The 16,720-nt window shown below is 43.6% G+C and overlaps 1 protein-coding gene across 2 annotated transcripts; it reads left to right on the forward strand.

Annotated features, from left to right (window-relative positions):
• Window positions 1-1,472: 1,472 nt before the first annotated feature.
• On the forward strand, window positions 1,473-12,573 carry btbd3b (BTB (POZ) domain containing 3b). 2 transcript variants are annotated; one of them, XM_042066378.1, is made up of 5 exons: window positions 1,927-2,041; window positions 2,344-2,605; window positions 4,655-4,745; window positions 7,532-7,650; window positions 9,702-12,573. In XM_042066378.1, the coding sequence occupies exons 2-5, from the start codon at window positions 2,460-2,462 to the stop codon at window positions 10,732-10,734; spliced, it is 1,389 nt and encodes a 462-aa protein (XP_041922312.1). In that variant the 5' UTR covers window positions 1,927-2,041; window positions 2,344-2,459; the 3' UTR covers window positions 10,735-12,573. The 2 variants fall into 2 exon arrangements, with proteins under 2 accessions (XP_041922311.1, XP_041922312.1); XM_042066377.1 differs by having other exon boundaries at window positions 1,473-2,605.
• Window positions 12,574-16,720: the final 4,147 nt, after the last annotated feature.

Raw genomic sequence — 16,720 nt, forward strand, 5'->3', positions numbered from 1 at the left:
GGTTATGGCAGGTCCAGGCTGAGAGCTGCAGATAAGTCATCCACCTCTCTCTCTTTCTCTCTCTCTCTCTCTCTCTCTCTCTCTCTCTGTCTCTCTCTCTCTCCCTCTCCTTGAAATGGTAGCCTACATTATGCAACATACATATAAAGCAGGTCTGTCGTGTAGAGTTGCTTGTTTAAAACATGAGCAACCACTCACAGGTAGATTCAACACAAGCTCTTACTCGAATCGGACTTTAGCCTTGCAAGTATTTTCTCACTCTCTCCTTTTTACTCTCTCTTTTTGAAAAATGTCTGATCTAATGGCCAGTTCAGTTAAACTAGCAGAGGCCACACCACCCTGTTTCCTTATTCAGATGTCGGAGCTGCCTGGAATTCCAAATGCAAACGGGCTACTCCTCTACTGGTTTCTCTCTTGACTCCCTATCATCAACATCATTAATTTAAGCCACTTCAGACACTGATGAAATGCAACGGAGAGAGGAAGAAATAGCTTGATGAGGAGAGGAAGAAGCGACTTTACAAAACACATCAAAGCAGCATTAGGGATTTGTCCCGCTTTTGTTTACTCGGGGAGAAGCTAATTGGACACAGTCGGTGAGTATCCTCTGGAAGACTTCACGGCAAACTTTATACTTCAGTGTCTTCAAAGCAATACAAAAACTTTAATTACAGTATGTGATGAGAAAAAAAAGAAAACAATTGGGTCTACTTGAATTGTTAATATGGCTTACTCAGTTTTGTACCGTTTATTTTAGCTGGTTCAAACCATTGTGAAAAAGGCACAATAAAGCTTTATCAAGTGCTTTGTTGCTCATGATGATGCTCATGTGTGATGCCCAAGACTACAATAGCTGCTAATGATCACATTGATCCAAATCTTCTAAAAACATCTAATCACACTATTCCTGAATTCCTTGCATTTGTATATGACAGCACACACATTAGTGCATCTATCCTATCCTTTTACTACCCAAACTATTGTACATACCGTAAGCTTGATTCTGCATTACCAACCCTAGTAATAACCAAACAAAACAACAAAAACACAAAAATCCAATGTATAACTTATTAAGAGAGTAGTAACTAATTTGTTAACATCCTCTGACCAAATCCAGGACTGTTCTCTCTTGAATATAAGGAACCATAAATGAATCAAGTCCCTTTCCACTCGTTTGAATGACCTGACATTTTTACATTATTAATGACGCACAAAGGATCAGTATACTCTTCAAGGTAAGAGAGCAGGGATGGAAAAAAACAGCCACTAAATCAAAGTTGAGATGATCACCCTGTCAGTCTGAGGGCTGTGCCACTGTCCCTTTAATTGAAGAGGGACTTTGAATATTCTAGTAAGTGATGTGCAGGGCTGCTGCGGCCAATCAGAGAGGAGGCCACAGCCGATTGGTTGAGCTGGAGAGGATGCCTCGCTCGCATCTGCAGGGGGGCTACTTTCTCCTCTCCGCTCTCCCATTCAACCCCTGTAGTCAGCATAAACCAGCCTCAGAGTCACAGGACCGTGCCCAACGCACCCTGCTGCTGCTGCCGCTGCTGCTGCGAAGCTCTCAGAAGCCGCACAGAGCCGGAGAGACAGAAGAGGAGGAGGAGAGAGAGAGAGAGAGAGAGAAGGACGGAGGGAGGAGAAAGAGTGAGAAAGTGAGAGAGTCAGAGCAGAGGCTGCCTGCCTCAGGAGCACTGCAGCAGCACTAAATCTGAAACTGTCACGAAAGCCCAGGGAGCAGAGAGAGAGAGAGGGAGAGAGAGAGAGAGAGAGAGAGCGAGAAAGAGACAGAGAGAGAAGACTCTAATCCACACACACTTCACAGGGAGCGAACAAGCAAGCGTGTTAGACTGGCAGCGGGGGAGCCACAGTGATGGGGACCCGACAAGACCACTCGTCTTCAGATAAAACTTGAAAAGGGAAAAAAGGAAAAGTGCATCCTCAGGAAAAGAGAAAGAGAGAGAGTGTGCGAGAGAGAAAGAGAGAGAGAGAGAGAAAGAAGAGGAAGAAGTGGAATCGAATCACTTTGCTCACAACAAAGGTGAAATTTGAAGGGAATTCTGTTTTTTTTTTCGTCACCCTCTCAGCTGCACTGCTTTTTTTCCTTTTTTTTTCTCTCTCTCTGGCTCATAACCCTCTACTTTGCCCTGCTGAGCCCGTGTCTCTCTCCTCTACCCCAACCCTACTCCGTACACCTTGTGGTTTTTTTTTTTCTTTTTCTTTTTATGTCCTATTGAATGTCTTCTCTGCATGATCTGGCACTGCTCAGCAGTTGAACAACACTCATGGTCGATGCCAAGGGACGGAACATGAAATGTCTGACCTTCTTGTTGATGCTTCCAGAGTCGGTGAAGAACCGCTCAAGCAAAAACTCCAAAAAGGGAAGCCCGAGCAGCTCGTCTAAACTCCCCCCTGTGTGTTATGAGATCATCACCCTGAAGACCAAAAAGAAGAAGAAGATGTCGGCCGAGATCTTCCCCACCAAGAAGCCGGCGACGGCCACTACCACCACCACTGTCCAGCAATACCAGCAGCAGAACCTAAACAATAACAACACTATCCAGAACTGCAACTGGCAAGGACTCTACTCCACCATCCGCGAGAGGTAGGTGAAGTCTTCCACAACCTCCCCTCATCCCTGAGTCAGAACAATCCTCTCTTCAATAATGTGAGGAGAATTAAGGAGGGAGTAAAAAAGCATTAGTGAATGTGATTTTCATTTGAGGAAGATTAATTCAAGCAATGTGCCATTACAGAAGCTGTAAAAATGATCCTGCTTAAATTAAATGGCAGGTTAGCTCTTCACTCTGATAGAGTGAAAAAAGAACCTTTACAGTGTTAGGATTCCCTTCAAGTATCTCATAACAAGGTGTGCTGAGTCTGTCTTGGAGAGGAGGAGGGTAGCAGGATAAGATCACTATAGGCTTGTATTGTGTGTCTGATCCATTTGTTTTAGTCACACAGCACTTGTGTCTCCTCTCCAAGCACAGCAAGTGTTTTCACATTCTCCATCTGTGGTTCCTGGTATGTCTGCATGTCACTCTGCTCATGGTGAGCAAGCTTCCAGAGTCAAGTGTTTGCTTGATATGAACAACACTGGCCCCAATGTCAACTGGAGAGAGAGTGTTTGATATGCACAACAGCGGCTTGGTGTTAACTGGAGAGAGAGTGTTTGATATACACAATACCAGCCCCATTATTAACTGGAGAGAATGTTTGATATACACAATACCAGCCCCATTGTTAACTGGAGAGAGTGTTTGATATACACAACATATATTTTGTGTTCACTGGAGAGAAAGAGAGTGTGTTTGATATGCACAACACCAGCCCCAGTGTTAACTGGAGAGAGAGTGTTTGATATATACAACACCAGCCCCAGTGTTAACTGGAGAGAGTGTTTGATATACACAACACTGGCCCCTGTGTTAACTGGAGAGAAAGAGAGTGTTTGATATGCACAACACTGGCCTGGTGTTAACTAGGGAGAGAGTGTTTGATATGCACAACACCAGCCCCAGTGTTAACTGGAGAGAGAGTGTGTTTGATATATACAACACCAGCCCCAGTGTTAACTGGAGAGAGAGTGTGTTTGATATATACAACACCAGCCCCAGTGTTAACTGGAGAGAGTGTTTGATATATACAAGACCAGCCCCAGTGTTAACTGGAGAGAGTGTTTGATATATACAACACCGGCCCCAGTGTTAACTGGAGAGAGTGTTTGATATACACAACACTGGCCCCTGTGTTAACTGGAGAGAAAGAGAGTGTTTGATCTACACAACACCAGCATGGTGTAAACTGGAGAAAAGAGAGTGTTTGATATATGCAACACCAGCCTGGTGTTAACAGGAGAGAGAATGTTTGATATACACAACACTGGCTTGGCGTTAACTGGAAATATTTACCCGGCTGTCACCGGGAAGCCTAGTGCTGGTCGGGGCAAGTGTGTGCTTTCGCACCAGGCTTTGTTGTCGCTCCAGAGCATCATGCCTTGTTTACCCAGACCTCCTCTGTGGCTTGGTACTTAATAATACATAAAGACTGTTTTCACACTTCCATTCTGTTTTGCTATGCTTGTGCCGTTATCCCACTTATTTTCTGTCTGGATTCATTTGCGCGATTGTCTGTATTCATGTGTTGTGTTGTACTTCATGTTTTAATTGTCCGGTGAGGGACTCCAGTTAATGAGGTGTCAGACTGTTAGATGAAGACTTTCAGATGAGGGCAGAATGATAGTTGTATGTTGCTGTGTAATGTGTGATACTGTGCAAGTGGTGAGTAAGTCCATAGTCAGTGTGTGGGGGCTAATATTTGAAAGAAGATTAGTATTCAAACCTACCCCTAACCTTTTGTAAGGAAGTCGTCAACAGACAATAAAGAAGGCCAAAGTGCACGCAACTGGAAATATAGAATCACACTACCACCATTTATTTTCATGTTATTGTCCTTTATTCTTGTCAGATAGAATCAGAATCAGAATATAGAATCAGTTTTATAGATGCTGTCAGATAGATGTAGAAAAGCAAAACAGAAAGAGTGCAGAAGGATGGGGAGAATGTTCTGGAACACTGTGATATGTACATATATGTGTATAAGTGTATAATATGTATAAGTGATTTTTGTCCATGTGCCATTTATTGTCTGGCAGAAATGCGGTGATGTTCAACAACGAGCTGATGGCCGACGTTCACTTTCTGGTGGGTCCATCTGGAGGCCAGCAACGACTGCCCGGGCACAGGGTAAGCCAGTCCATCCACCCAAGACACAAACACAAACCGCCAGCCACCAAAGCCACCAAACCTGGCCTGCTCGCATTAGCATGCCATGCAGTGACACAAACCTGCTGGGGACACTAACACAAGCGAGAGCGCCTTTGTGCGCCAGTCCCGGGCCACGCCACTGGCAGACGCCTCTCTTGTAGACGCCTCTCAATAATTGATGCAAATGAGGCTGGAGGGTGGAGAGGGTGATGGAGGGAGAGAGGGAGGGAGAGAGAGAGAGAGAGAGAGAGAGAAAGAGAAAGAGTGTCATCCCATCCTCCACCCCCCACTCCTCCTCCATCCCTAAGGAGCCTGTGGGGCTCGTTCATTCACAACTTCACCCATCCACAGCACATTACACTCCACTCCTTCTTGACCTACTTCTAAATATCATTCTGTCACAGTCGTCAGTTTTACTTTAATGTTCCAGTTACTTTGATCCCAAATGGTGTACATCAGGTAAAGTCAGCGAAATACCATTCAATATACATTTATTGTCATTGTCGTCGACATCAACATCATTATCATCATCATCAAGCATCCTTGAAAACCAAATATCAAACATTTAACATTGTAAGTCTGTAATGCAGCTTAATTTATAAATAAAATACAGACTGATCCTGTGATCTCTTGCACTTTTTGGGCCAACCTAGCCGAATGCCCTTTACGATCCACACATGGCACCTCTTTGAGATGTTCCCCTCCGATCCCACTCAAGAGTTCTGAGCTCACCAGACATTCAACAATGATAACCTTGAGATGCTTTTTCCGGTCACCCGCGTCTTCATCCAGCGCGCTAAAATCCCTGTCGAGTCCTCTGGCTTGACCTCATTGTGTTTACCAGCTGTTCACATGAATTATTACTCCGTCCTCATAACACTTTCATGCGTCTCTGCTATTCTCTTACCCCACTGCAGTGACAGCACCCTCCTCTTCTCCCTCCCCCTCCTCTTCCTCCTCCAGCCGGGCTGATGTGCTTTGCTGCTTAGATCTTATTAATTGAATTGCTGGCCATATTTATCATAAAACCGCCGGCTCATATGGTCGGAGAGTGACTCATCTTTTTGGTCCTTTTAAGAGGCTCAAATGTGTGGCTTTGATCTGTCTACACACACACACACACTCACACACACTCTCTCTCTCTCACACACACACACACACTCACACACACACACACACACACACACACTAATTTGTGGATGTATGTTGTGGACAGTTTCCTCTAAAATATGTCTGGTCTAAAATCTACCAGTGGGCCATAGGAAGTTGATGTTGAACATTAGGGATCACATCCATTTCATTCAATATGACCAATATGCGCCATGCACTTTGACTAAGAATGCTATGACATTTGTGACACAACACAATCCAAAACAAATATACTCATGGCCGTTTTCTTACACATTTTAATCTCACTCTTACCATATATATAAATTATAAACTGATATTCTACAGCAATCGTAAATAAATCATAGTTGTTTATTGTTCCCAACTGTAACTGTGCTGCAAGGTGTGTGTGTGTGTGTGTGTGTGTGTGTGTGTGTGTGTGTGTGTGTGTGTGTGTGTTGGCCTCTGATTTCATCATTAGCCTAAGTAATTCATTAGCACTGAAAAGCAGAAACTTTTCCCCCTCCATCCCATCACCCTCCTGTAGACGTTCATTATTAAACGCTCCTCTCTGCAGTAGGATGCGAGGCCAACACCATCCACTGCACTGACTAACTGCACTTGTGTGTCTCCCCAAGCCAGAGGCACAGGCGCAGGCACAGGCATAATTAAGGGTGAATTTTACTGTGCTCCACCAGATTTCATGCTCGGATGACTCAAGGGAAAGTACTGTAAAACAGGAAATTGCAGAATTGGAGAATTACTAGTATGACATTATCCCCGAGTTAAAAGACCCCTCCGAATTCGATTCACTTAAATGTGGGCCAATTTTTTTAAATCGGTCAGTTTGTGTGTGTGTGTGTGTGTGTGTGTGTGTGTGTGTGTGTGTGTGTGTGTGTATGTGTGTGTGTGTGTGTGTGTGTGTGTGTGACTGAGACTTGATGATAATTTGTCTGATGATATTGATTAGCTGATGCTGTCAGCAGAGCTGGATGGATTCTCCTGCTCTTCCCCTTGCCCCCCATCCAGAGCCTCAGCATTGGCTAGGAGGCGCACAAGCAGATGGATGGTCGTCAGTTCACAAAGTGCGCGTTTAGGACCAGAATAAACAGCCTCAAGTGAAAACCCAGACATCAATAGGGAACAAAATGACCGCCCAATTTTTTAGGCACATCTAAGCAGAGTGGGAAAAAGTTCTGACAATAGACAGCAGTGAACGGAAAAGAAAAAAGAAAAGTGCCAAAACTGCCTGAAATGTTTCTGCCAAGTTGTATAAAATTGCTAGGATTAAGGATAATAGCCTCACTCTTTACAGCAGTGGGACATTCAGAGCGCTCTGAGGGACTGTTTGCCAGACGGATGCTCATGCTGACTTTTTGTATAGATTTGGAGAGTAAAAAAGGGTCCATTCCCTAAAACAGATCGTTATCTCCCAGACTGTAGGCACTACTGTACATTAATGCTGTCTAACCCTCCCCATTTCCTCTCTCTGTCTCTCCATGTGCCCTTTATCCTTGTCATCTTTCCTCCCTCTCTTTTTTCTTCCCATCTCCCTCTCCTTCTCCCTCCTTGTCATCCCCCTCTTTTTGCACTCTCTTTCCCTCTCTACTGCTCTTTTTATCTCTCTCTCTCCCTCTATTTTCTCTCTCTCTCTGCAGTATGTTCTAGCAGTGGGGAGCTCTGTTTTCCATGCCATGTTTTATGGGGAGCTGGCAGAGAATAAGGATGAGATCAGGATTCCTGACGTGGAGCCTGCCGCCTTTCTGGCCATGCTGAAGTAAGTGTGTGTGTCTCTGTCTCTCCCTCGCTCCATCTGTCTCTCTCTCACTCACACTCTCTCTCTCTCCCTCCCAACATCTCTCTCTTCCCCTCTCTCTCTCTCTCTCCATCTCTCTCTGTCTTTTCTTTCTCTCCATCAGTCTCTTTCTTCCTCTCTCGGCCTTTATGGCCATGCTGAAGTAAGTCTCTCTCTCTTTCTCTTTTTCTCTCCCTGTACTTCTCCCTTTCTCTCCATCTCTCCCTCTGTCTTCTCTCTCTCTCTCTCCCTCTCTCTCCTCCACCTCCTCCTAAATGTCATTTCATGTCTGCTTTGCCTCTATATTAGCCATGCCCTTGCCTTCTCCAAAGCACTATGCAGAATATTCACTTGTTACTGGCTCACACTGAGCCCAGAATAATAGAAATCACTCTGAACATTTAAAAGCACATTTCATTGGGCCTTCTCCAGGAGGTTAATAGACTAAGCAGAAATTGATTGAATTTCTTCTCCTTGTCTTCCTAGCCAGCAGTTCACTGCTGTTAAAAATCTGTCTAGCTTTAGGTGGAACTTCAGTCCCGTAAGTGAGGTTCACCACAGCAGTTAGCCTAATTTAAACAAATGAGAATGACAAATAATTTCACGCAGAGCCTCTTTGAGGAAACCTAATATTTCCACGTAACACGTCGACCAGAATGTTAAGCGCTTCTGCTATTTATCTTGCTGATTAAGAAACGCCTGACATTTGTCAACTGTATTCTGTTTTACACTGCAATACAATGACTATAATCCTCTCACGATTAAGTGTGTTGACCATTATAAAGCCACAATGAAGAATATGTAGTGCAGGCAGAAATTTGAATTTTTATGCATCGGGGCACTGCCATTAAAATTTAATTAGGTCATGACATTAAACGGCACTGCAGTGTGGTGAGTGTCTGTGCAAGTTGAATTGCGAGTGGCGTGTCTTGTGGGCTCGTGTGGGACAGAGGAGGAGATAGGGACATCATCATCAGGAAGTATTGCTGCACTACCGGCTCTTCATTCCCCTCTGTGCAGAGTTGTCAGAAGTGTTTGATACACAGCCACGAACCCCTGCGCTGTTCTCCACTCTACCAACACCCCCCCCCCCCATGAGAAATGCTGTGATCGCTCTCTTTCTCTCTCTCCCTCTCTGTCTTTCTTTCCCTCTCTCCTTCTCTCCACCATTTTCTCTCTTGCTTTCATTCTCTCCCCCTTTTTCCTATCTCTCCCTCCCTCTCTCTCTCTTTGCTCTCATGAATATTGGTTCTTGCTGTGGAGTGGCAGCAGCAGAGTGCGTTGGTGTGTAGGTGGAATATGTAACAACGCTCACCTCTCTCCCGCTTCTGCCTACTGAAAGCTTTTATTGCGCTGCTACATTTCAACATTCCCAGTCTGAGCACTAGAACCGGGTGGTAAACCCACATAGATGGTTAATGCTCTCGTGTTGAGGTCTGAGTCCCACTGCGTGTCCCGTCAGGCCTAAAGTCTCCTGTTTCGTGCTGTCCGACATGTGTTTGTCACCTCCTGTTCTTGTGGTCGTACATGTGTTTGTCACCGCCGACTTGCAGTAATTTTGTGGGCTGCAAGCACATATCGCCGCTTAATAACCCCAACAGCTGTTCCAAGGCCAAAATTTTGGGTCACTTAAAGAGCTTGTGGAGCTTCCCAAAATACCAAAGGCTTTGCCGCCCCAAATAGGGGCTTTAGCAGCAAGCAACCATATTTAAAATATGGATTTATTTTACATTCCTGTATCCAGGCTTAAACATATTTTCATCAAAATCTGACTGCTATTTTTATTAATGCCATGAGCAGCATGTAAATATTTCGACATGACAGGACGTGACCTTTGTGATTAGAGTTTGATATTTTGAATGATATAAGCCACAGCTTACCATATTCAGGGCAGGCAAAAGAACACTGTTTCTTACACATAGGCTCTGATCAAGCTGTGAAATGCCCCATGAAATGAGCCTGTTAGAGAGCAATAAGCACTAACAACGAGGCAAACTCATGATGTCTATATATGTCTACCCCCTCTCCTGCAGGTACATCTACTGCGATGAGATCGACCTGAGTGCCGACACCGTGCTGGCAACCCTGTACGCCGCCAAGAAGTACATCGTGCCACACCTGGCGCGCGCCTGCGTCAACTTCCTGGAGACGTCGCTGAGTGCCAAGAATGCGTGCGTGCTGCTGTCGCAGAGCTGCCTGTTCGAGGAGCCCGACCTGACGCAGCGCTGCTGGGAGGTGATTGACGCGCAGGCCGAGCTGGCGCTCAAGTCCGAGGGATTCTGCGACATCGACGTGGTCACGCTGGAGAGCATCCTGCGCCGTGAGACGCTCAACGCCAAGGAGATTGTGGTGTTCGAGGCGGCGCTCAGCTGGGCGGAGGCGGAGTGTCAGAGGCAGGAGCTGACCGTGTCCATCGACAACAAGCGCAAAGTGCTGGGCAAAGTGGTCTTCCTGATCCGCGTGCCCACCATGGGCCTGGACGACTTCGCCAACAGCGCGGCGCAGTCGGGCGTGCTGACGCTCAACGAGACCAACGACATCTTTCTGTGGTACACGGCGGCCAAGAAGCCCGAGCTGCAGTTCGCCTGCAAGCCGCGCAAGGGCCTGTCGCCGCAGCGTTGCCACCGCTTCCAGTCTTGCGCCTACCGCAGCAACCAGTGGCGCTACCGCGGCCGCTGCGACAGCATCCAGTTCGCCGTGGACAAGCGCGTCTTCATCGCCGGCTTCGGCCTGTATGGCTCCAGCTGCGGCTCGGCCGAGTACAGCGCCAAGATCGAGCTAAAGCGCCAGGGCGTGCTGCTGGGTCAGAACCTCAGCAAGTACTTCTCAGACGGCTCCAGCAACACGTTCCCCGTGTGGTTCGAGTACCCAGTGCAGATTGAGCCGGACACGTTCTACACGGCTAGCGTGGTGCTGGACGGGAACGAGTTGAGCTATTTCGGACAGGAGGGCATGACAGAGGTCCAGTGTGGGAAGGTGACATTCCAGTTCCAGTGCTCCTCGGACAGTACCAATGGGACAGGCGTGCAGGGGGGGCAGATCCCGGAGCTCATCTTCTACGCCTGAAAAACACACCCAGCAGAGGACTGAGACAGGCGATGGACTTTCACACTGGGGCAGTTCTCTTAAAAATGACAGTTTCTTTCTGGTTTTCTTCATGAATCGTCACTGAATCTTTTTTTTTTTTGTCTGTTTCTGAAACCACTGACTTTTAAGGCACTGTTACATGGATTTTCTGGTGTAAAGTGATTTTTTTGTTGTTGTTTATGTCCCCGGTACCTGACATTGGATTTACTCACCCACTGAGGAAAACACTTATCATCTCTCCACAGAGTTTAAAGATTTTGTTGTCAGACCATTACAAACTTTTGTGTTTACAAAGACAAAATGAGTCTTATTCTTTGAAAAAGATTATTTACCTCTAAAGATGAAAACTAGCATTAGAAATCAAGAGTTGCCAAAACAAAAAACAAAAACACTGGATAACATTTCACAATTGTATAAATATGTTTAAATATGTTGATAATGTAACATATAAATATATATACATCATGCAACATGGCGGCTATATTCTTTCGGTTTCTAAATAACTATGCCGTGTTATCTAATGCTTGCACAGGATGCACATGTATATAACAGCAATACTAATTAAATGATGCAAATCCATGGTAGTGATCGAAATTCAATCATCAATCCCATCAACGCCTCTGTAAGAGAACAAACGATACCCAGCACCAAAGCAACGCCTTCAAATACAAAATGACAATTAGCACCTGCACTAGTTTGGGAGCTCTGCCTATGCATTGCTTTGCTGTATCAAGTTAGTGAGACTGAGCCTACCTATCCAAGCAGGATGAAATGATTCTCTTGTTTGATTTACCTGCTGTCATACTCAATAACTGAGATTTACATTCTTGGCCGTTGTTAATTTCACAGTGGTTTTTATCTGAAAGCATTAGGCTTTTAATGTACAATAAGCACCTTTGGTATGAAATACCAGTAGTCAGAAAACGCACTCGCTTTTTTCACGCCGAAACTGCTTAAAGTTTTGTAAGATGTGTGACATTTCTCTTGTTGTTGTACGTGAAGATAACTCATGCCACCTTTAGAAGGTACACCAGGGCAATTAAATTAAAGATGCCCTCTGATATGATAGAAATCACTTCGGCTGAAAATTCGACTGTACATGAAGTATTTGCAATTTAATTTAGTGATTATGAAAACACTATACAACAGGCCATGAGTCGTGTAGGCACCATGTCACAGTAAGAACACATCTCATTGGACGATAACTGAGGACACAAACGTTTTTGAATTGCAGGAGGACAGTATATTGTGACTACTTACAAACACTGTATGTTGTTTTTTAGATTTGTTTTCAAAGCAATGAATGGTTCAAACCTAAAATCGTTTCTAAGATGTCAGAATTCAATCCCGGGGTAATTTGTTATTGAGTATTGATGGACCAAAATTGTGAGCACTTTTTGAATGAGTTGCAATCGCAGGTTTACAGTGTACTGAGTCAGCGGTCTTAAGATTAGATTGCACAGTGTGTGAAATTATCCTGTAAAATTATTATTACATACTCTGTCACAGAGTGGTCGTGTTCAGCATATCGGTTTGTACAGAGGTAACATTTGCCAGCTGTAAAAAAAAAAGACGCAACGTTGGAGTTATTTTATTTTTATGATGTAATAGAGTAGAGTTTTCTTTGGTTTCTGCGACCGATTTATGTTCTGTTTGTTGTACACTAGCTTGAGATGGAGGAAGAAAGGTCATGTTCGGCTTGTAGAACAGCACCTCTCTGAATGTTTCTATTCTGTGTTTATGTGCTCAGTGCGGAGAGACCTATGAATGTGTATGTTGGTTGAAAATTCAAATAAACCAATTTACTGGTTCTATGAATCTTTGACTATGATGCTTACTCTTAGCTAATGCACATCAGCGAGAAAAGAAAACATCAAACGAGATCAAGCAACAAACTACAGATAAAACCGAGGACGAAATGGAACGTCTTCCATGTATGAAGCTCGGAAAACGGTCTGATGGATTCCAAAGCTGTGGATTCCCAGCGGAAGACACCCATCGCTTTGATGACCTCCAGTTTCATCCGTAAGAGACCATGTCAGCTGAGGAGGCAGACTTCCCCATTCCTCTGGGAACGTTTCAGATCCCAAAAAAGGGAGAGAGAAAAAAAAAACGGACTTGCTTAAAAAAAACTGCTTAAACTCGGTGCTGCTGAAGTCTGTCAGATGAAAAGAGGTTGTCTGGAAGGAGGAAGGAAGGGTATTTCATCTAGTGCTTCACAAAGGTTGTGAGAACTATTAAACATTTATGCATGAAAAGGTAAAAAGAAAACAGAGTTGCACACATCTGCACCAGCTACAGGAACACCATCTCTCCTGTTGCTGAAAATGAAGTTAGCTCGTAAATTCATAAAATCATAATCACATTCCATACAATTGGCAATTTCACTTGAAATATTGAATCTGAAGTTGCCATCGTGCACGAGACATATTAGATGTAAATCTGACACAAATTCAGAGCAGGATGGCGCTTGATACATTTAGCCCAATATGTTTTGGGACCAACCAGTTGTGAGTAATTTTTCATTATTCTGCCACTAATGTTCTGTATAGCATCATTAATTGCCTGAGAGGGCACCAAGGGGTATTGGACTCTGCTCAGCTGATAATCAGCGGCGAACACGAGTGCTTGCTTTTCTCTCTGTGCCGTGTCTGAACTCCCTTCCTTTGCAAATGCAGATGATCTATTGAGGCAGAAATTACAATTTACTCAGTCAGCAAAAGGCGTTAAAAAAGAGAGAGATAGAGGGGAAAACAACCATCAGTGGCTTTTTAACCTAAAGCATTTATCTTTGTACAAACAAGACGCTGACATTATCACCGTGGCAGTAGCACTGTGTAATGCTTTTATCAGACCCCCTGTTCTGTGTAAGGGTTATTTAATGCAGGGCATACATCAAATACAACAGTAAATATGCCAGTGATGTCTGTTTGAGGTTAAATGCCCCCCTCCCCCACACTCACACACACACACACAGACCAACACCGACATGTATGCATGCACACACACACAGTCAAAGATGCATACACATACTATACACATGTGCAGTATACATAATGCCTATCGTTAATGTTTGAAAGACATGGTGTCTTAACCTTGATTTGAAGATATCAAAGCATCTGCCTAATTGTAAAATTTGACACAATGTTATGGTTGGTTATGGTTACGGTTTTCATTTCTTTGGTATTTACAATATTATCAAATGAATGAGGCGGAACATTACACATCACAGGACCACACTATAAGTGCATCATGTCCTCTGTAGATGTCATGCTGAGCACCACTAATAGAGGTTTTTTTTTATTCACACAGCAGAGACCAGAGTTGGGACTCTCATGACCTCACTAGCAGCAAGATACTTGAAGTCTTTAATCTCAGAGCCCACAGACTCTCTCTTTCAACAGACCTATTTAAGCGTGTGTACACTTACTTTTACATACATTTACATCTATTCATTTAGCAGACGCTTTTACCCAAAGCAACTTACAGCAAGAGAATTACATTCAAGCTACAGTGAAGAGGAGACCTTAGCTAGGAATTACTACTGCATCTGTCAATACTATTACAAGAGGATAGGAGGAGTAGGAGGAGAATTGGTAGAAGGAGGAGGGAAGAGAGGGAAGTTGAGAAGAAGGAAGTAGAGGAGAGAGAGGGAAGTGGAGAAGAAGGAAGTAGAGGAGGGAAGAGAGGGAAGTGCATGGTATGTATGCTTTTACTACTAACCCACTAGCACTTGTTTGTTGCGGACATGTTAGTGTTGACATGACTCACAATAGGATCCATTAATAAACCTGTCATAATCTAACAAACTGGAAAGTGTTTTTTTCTCAGATAAGTAAATAAGCCAGCCACTGATACCATTGTAGCTGTGAACATGCTTGCAATTAATGAATTACCACTAAGGTAGGGCCTATAAGGAGTGTTGGTCATTAAACATTGTCATAACACATGTAGTAGAAATACTTTCAAGGGAAAATGTTGTTTTGTGTTTAAATGTAAGACAAAAACAAGAATAACAATTTCAATGAACCTTCCCTTTGAAGGAGCTTCTTTTTGTTCATATCATAGAGTTTTAGTTGGTTGGGCTATTACAAAAGGGACAATTCACATATTTAAATGGTCTGTTAAAGACCGACTGCAATTGAGCACCTCTTTCTGAGAAACAAATGAAAGCTGCCAAAATGTCTGGTGATATTTTGCATAGGCAATTAACAACACCACAGAGCTTTGCAGTGTGCAGCAAAAAAGCTTAATAGCACCTTGCTCTGTGAACAAAAATGAGTGGGCTTGATACAGATGCTACGATAACAGACGCAATAAAAGATAGGACATCGGTGCCTGGGGGAGACTGACTATCAGTATGAAGATGGCAACAGACAGGGAGCTGATGAGATTTTGTGCGGTGCTCCCAATTGTCTTGTTGCAGAAAAATCAATGTTTTGCTCTCAAGCACTGATATAGCTGAAAACGACTACATCTGCAAACACGGTGAGATACTGTTATACTATGCTAGTTAAAGTAACACAATGTAGAAATTCTACTTTTTGTTGTCCATTTTCAATGTACTGGAGACTCCTTTGTCTCCAAAGTCCTAAGTGCATTCTAAAGTGTATTCACAGGTAAAACACTACCCAATCATTTATAAATCACGTCGTAAATATCAAACATTTTTGATACCTCCGATTGGCGATCAGGTACTCTCGGAACCACTAAAATTCTATCTTTAAACATCTCACACTACAAGACTATCTGAGCCGACAATTGGTTCCGATCAGGCTGTAGGTGGGAACGCCCCAAATTCGGGCAGATTATCCTGTAGTATGAGATAAGTCAGTGTAGCATCAAAATGAGTTTGTAGTAGTTATTTTAAGATAAATGAGCAACATTGTGTCGCTTTAAAATTGCAAGTGACTGCATGTCAGAGAGACCCAGGAACACTGCAGGAAGTGCACAACCAACACTTTCCTCTGTAATTTCCTGTTACAAGTTTCAGAAAGATTTCTAATTATCAGGTTCTAGTCAGTGTTAATACTTTTGTTCTCAATTACAGAGCTCTGTAAGCATTTTGTTCTACAGACTTGATTGAATAGATGGTTACGGTAGTTTCTCTGCAATAGCTAATCAACAGGAGACGTTGCCTCACTGTCAAGGTCTCCATCTACCTACTTGCCAGCAGTCAATTTGCTGCTTGTCCATTCAATCACAATACCATCAAATTCATTCCATAAGGCCGCTATGTAGTAAAGAATAGCAGCAAGCCATTCTAAAAGGGTTGATTGTTTGAGAAGCTGACTTTCATTGTTCGTTCACAGTAGATGACTTACTGTTCACGGATCAATATCTTGTCTTCAGTCAGCAACAAGCTTTAGATGGGATTAATTCTGATTGAAAATGAGCCATCACAAAAGCAAGACAGTAATCCATCCAAACCACAGAGACCATAAATCTGCTCTGGAGTCGTTACTCCTCACGGGCTTACACAAGGCAATGTAATCTTTCCTGTCTCTCTCTCTGCGGTTTACTATATACACACTCTGCTCCTCTATAAAGTTTCCTGCAGGTTTGTTTTCTTCATCCATGTTGTGAAGCTGAATTTATGTTGGCGTGGCGATGAAATAAATGTGGCTTGTGGAATCGCAAAGAAGAAAATGAAGTCCACTGTTAGTGTACACTATCGGTTAGGAGATCCCATTGAGCTCCTATACAGTATGTTAAATTACATTTCTGATTTTTACTGAAAATATGTATGTATGTATGTATGTATGTATTTATGTAGGTATGTACTGTATATATGTGTGTCACACAAATTTTATTTTTTGAAGCTGTAGGGCTGTATAGTATTTTGCACACTGGCGCATGGCGTAAAACTCGTTTTCCACCCGTGCAAAGTTTAATTCGGTATTTTGCACGTTTATTTTTTAAACAATGCGCCCAGGGGTGTGGCAATTAACAACCTAGGGAGGGG

This window comes from Alosa sapidissima, chromosome 16 (genome assembly GCF_018492685.1).
Source record: "Alosa sapidissima isolate fAloSap1 chromosome 16, fAloSap1.pri, whole genome shotgun sequence".
Taxonomy (NCBI): Eukaryota; Metazoa; Chordata; class Actinopteri; order Clupeiformes; family Clupeidae; genus Alosa; species Alosa sapidissima.

Bases quoted from the DNA above. Each gene is read 5' to 3' on its own strand.
- btbd3b (XM_042066377.1), top strand. From the start codon at position 2,286: ATGGTCGATGCCAAGGGACGGAACATGAAATGTCTGACCTTCTTGTTG. The intron at 2,606-4,654 runs GTAGGTGAAGTC...ATTGTCTGGCAG, and splicing joins TACTCCACCATCCGCGAGAG to AAATGCGGTGATGTTCAACA. The intron at 7,651-9,701 runs GTAAGTGTGTGT...CCTCTCCTGCAG, and splicing joins GCCTTTCTGGCCATGCTGAA to GTACATCTACTGCGATGAGA.